The sequence below is a fragment of the Atta cephalotes genome (genome assembly GCF_000143395.1).
Source record: "Atta cephalotes unplaced genomic scaffold scaffold00016, whole genome shotgun sequence".
NCBI lineage: Eukaryota > Metazoa > Arthropoda > Insecta > Hymenoptera > Formicidae > Atta > Atta cephalotes.
This window is the reverse complement of record NW_012130080.1, coordinates 5468560-5470968: the sequence shown is the minus strand read 5'-3', so window position 1 is coordinate 5470968 and position 2409 is coordinate 5468560. Positions and strand designations below refer to the sequence as shown.

The 2409-nt window shown below is 32.2% G+C and overlaps 1 protein-coding gene across 1 annotated transcript in view; it reads left to right on the top strand.

Annotated features, from left to right (window-relative positions):
* Positions 1 to 2409, top strand: part of LOC105618378 (cyclic nucleotide-gated cation channel alpha-3) — a 151738-nt gene that overhangs the window by 49865 nt on the left and 99464 nt on the right. Inside the window, exon 2 of the mRNA XM_012199920.1 lies at positions 1797 to 2062. Coding sequence (XP_012055310.1) covers positions 1797 to 2062 — 266 coding nt within the window. The remainder of the gene's footprint in view (positions 1 to 1796; positions 2063 to 2409) is intronic.

Genomic DNA, 2409 nt, shown 5'->3' with positions numbered 1-2409 from the left:
TTTTTCTTTTTCTTTCTCTCGTCGGGTGTTTATAAGCCATTATTATGCCAAGCAATTTACAAAGTCGTTGCTTAAAACTAGGTGTATAAAAACAAAAAGTTTTAAAAGTTTTAAATGTCCCGTGTTGATTAGCAAAATTAATTTTTTCGTGCTTATAGTACAAAGATGTAACACGATACAGTATTAGTCTTTTCACACTTTTGCAGTTGTAGATACAATACAAGAATTGTCGGAATATATAAAAGAATTTTGACCCGATCAGGAACAAATCACAGTATTTTGCACAGGGAGAAAATTATCTGACAATATACGACAACTTCTTCCATCGAGATTTATTCCCTGTTAAACGGATTCATGGGACGACAGGAGCGAAACGCGAGCTTTCTCCGCACGGATTTTGTGCCCTTATCATGTCACGCTTCGTTACTATCTAGCAAAAGTGGATGAGCCGTAATCTCATGCTGCAAGAAAACGGGGCTTGTGCCGTTTCGTTGCAGTCTCTTTGACGTTGCAGGTGTCATCGCGAACGAAGATAATACTAGGATATGCTTCATCTCCGCGGAAACTTGCTTATTTCTCCTCTCGCATTTCCAATGAGATTCACAGTGCTTGGCCTTGAATTCATGTACCGAGACAGCATTGTTTCTTCGTAAATTCGGATTATCCATTTAACAAAGAATATTTAACAGAAAATTTGAAGACGATAAACGGAAGATATGTATTATTACAAATTTTAAAATCAAACATTTTAATCGCTCTTTTACGAATCTTTTATGAATGTTAATGAAATCTTATTACAAAATTATTATTAGAATTGAATTTATAATTATAATTTATTATATAATTAAATATTTATAGTTAAATACTTATTATAATTTATTACAATTTTATTATATTTTATTAAAGAATTTATTGTAAGTATAAGTTTCTAAAAAAGATTTTTTTTATTTCCCACATTCTCACATCAGACACTCTTTGTTATTCTCATATACATTATGTTTTACTTTATTACGTTACATAGGAAATTCTTGACTTGAAAATAATAAATTATCCGATTTTGAACAGAAAGACAGAATCCTTACACACATTAAAAATCCTTAACATTTTTACTGAAATAACATTTCCTGTCTCTCAATATATTTATTTTCTCTATACATATTAATTTTATTAAATATCATGTTAAAAAATAAAAAACATAATATTGTAGTAAAAACAAAAATAAGAGAAATGATAATAAAAGAGAAGAGATTGAGAATTATTAAGAATTTAAAAAATATAACATATTATATAGATTATATAATAAAAGTTATTATTTAATACTGTTCCACAAAAAATATTAAAACGGCTTCAGTCATTTCTCATATTCTTGGATGCTAAATCAGGTTTCCAAATTGTTCATCACATATTGAAGTTAATATGCTAAAGTATTTAAAAAATAGTCCTTTCCTCACCTTTAACTACCAATTTCTCAAAATTGTGACATAATGGAGCAATTTGAAAACCGAATTTATATTCAGCGTTTAAAATACTGGGAAATTATTTGTCTCGATTCCATGTTTAAAAAATATTATATTTTATGGAACAATATAATCAATAAATAATATAAGTTTCTATATTATAAGTTTTAAAGACTTAAAGGTCAGAAAAGATTTTTAGAAGAATTAGTCGCAGAATTATCGTGAAAAGAGAAAATATTTCAAAATGATAGAAAGAGTTCTAAAACGATATCTAGCAGAAAATCTCATAGGTCGAGTTAAAAGGGAATCGTTTACAGCTCTCATCGTTTGATGTTGCAGGTGTCATCACAGGCGGGGTGAGGCATCGTCTGAGCGGCGGTTCCGCGTCCGCCCTGAGCTACGGGGGCGAGAAGTACGGCAGAAGTGGAAGGTCCGGCGATGGTAGGACCGGCGGCGGTAGGGAGAAAGAGGATGACACCAAGAGTGCAGAGAACGTATCCAGAGGGGTTTTACCCTCGAGGCAGAGCCTCTTGGACCTCGTCAGCGGTAAATTCATGGGCCGACACACACCCACTCACCACTACTACTATCAGCAGCAGCAGCAGGTTGGTTACTATCCGCGATCGCGCGATAAAATATTCGTTTCACTGCCACACTCACTGAGAAAACTCCCGAGCAGGACATTTTACGAGTGAACTCGCCGAAATTGAGCACTTCAATAGTCGTCAAATATTTCCTTGAATCTGATTTTGAGTGGGTTTTCTATTTAAATCTATGTATATACAATATATATATATATATATATATATAGAGAGAGAGAGAGAGAGAGAGAGAGAGAGAGAGAGAGAGAGAGAGAGAGAGAGAGAGTAGTAGTAGTAGTAGAGAGAGTATATATATATATATATATATATATATATATATATATATATATATATATATATATATATATATA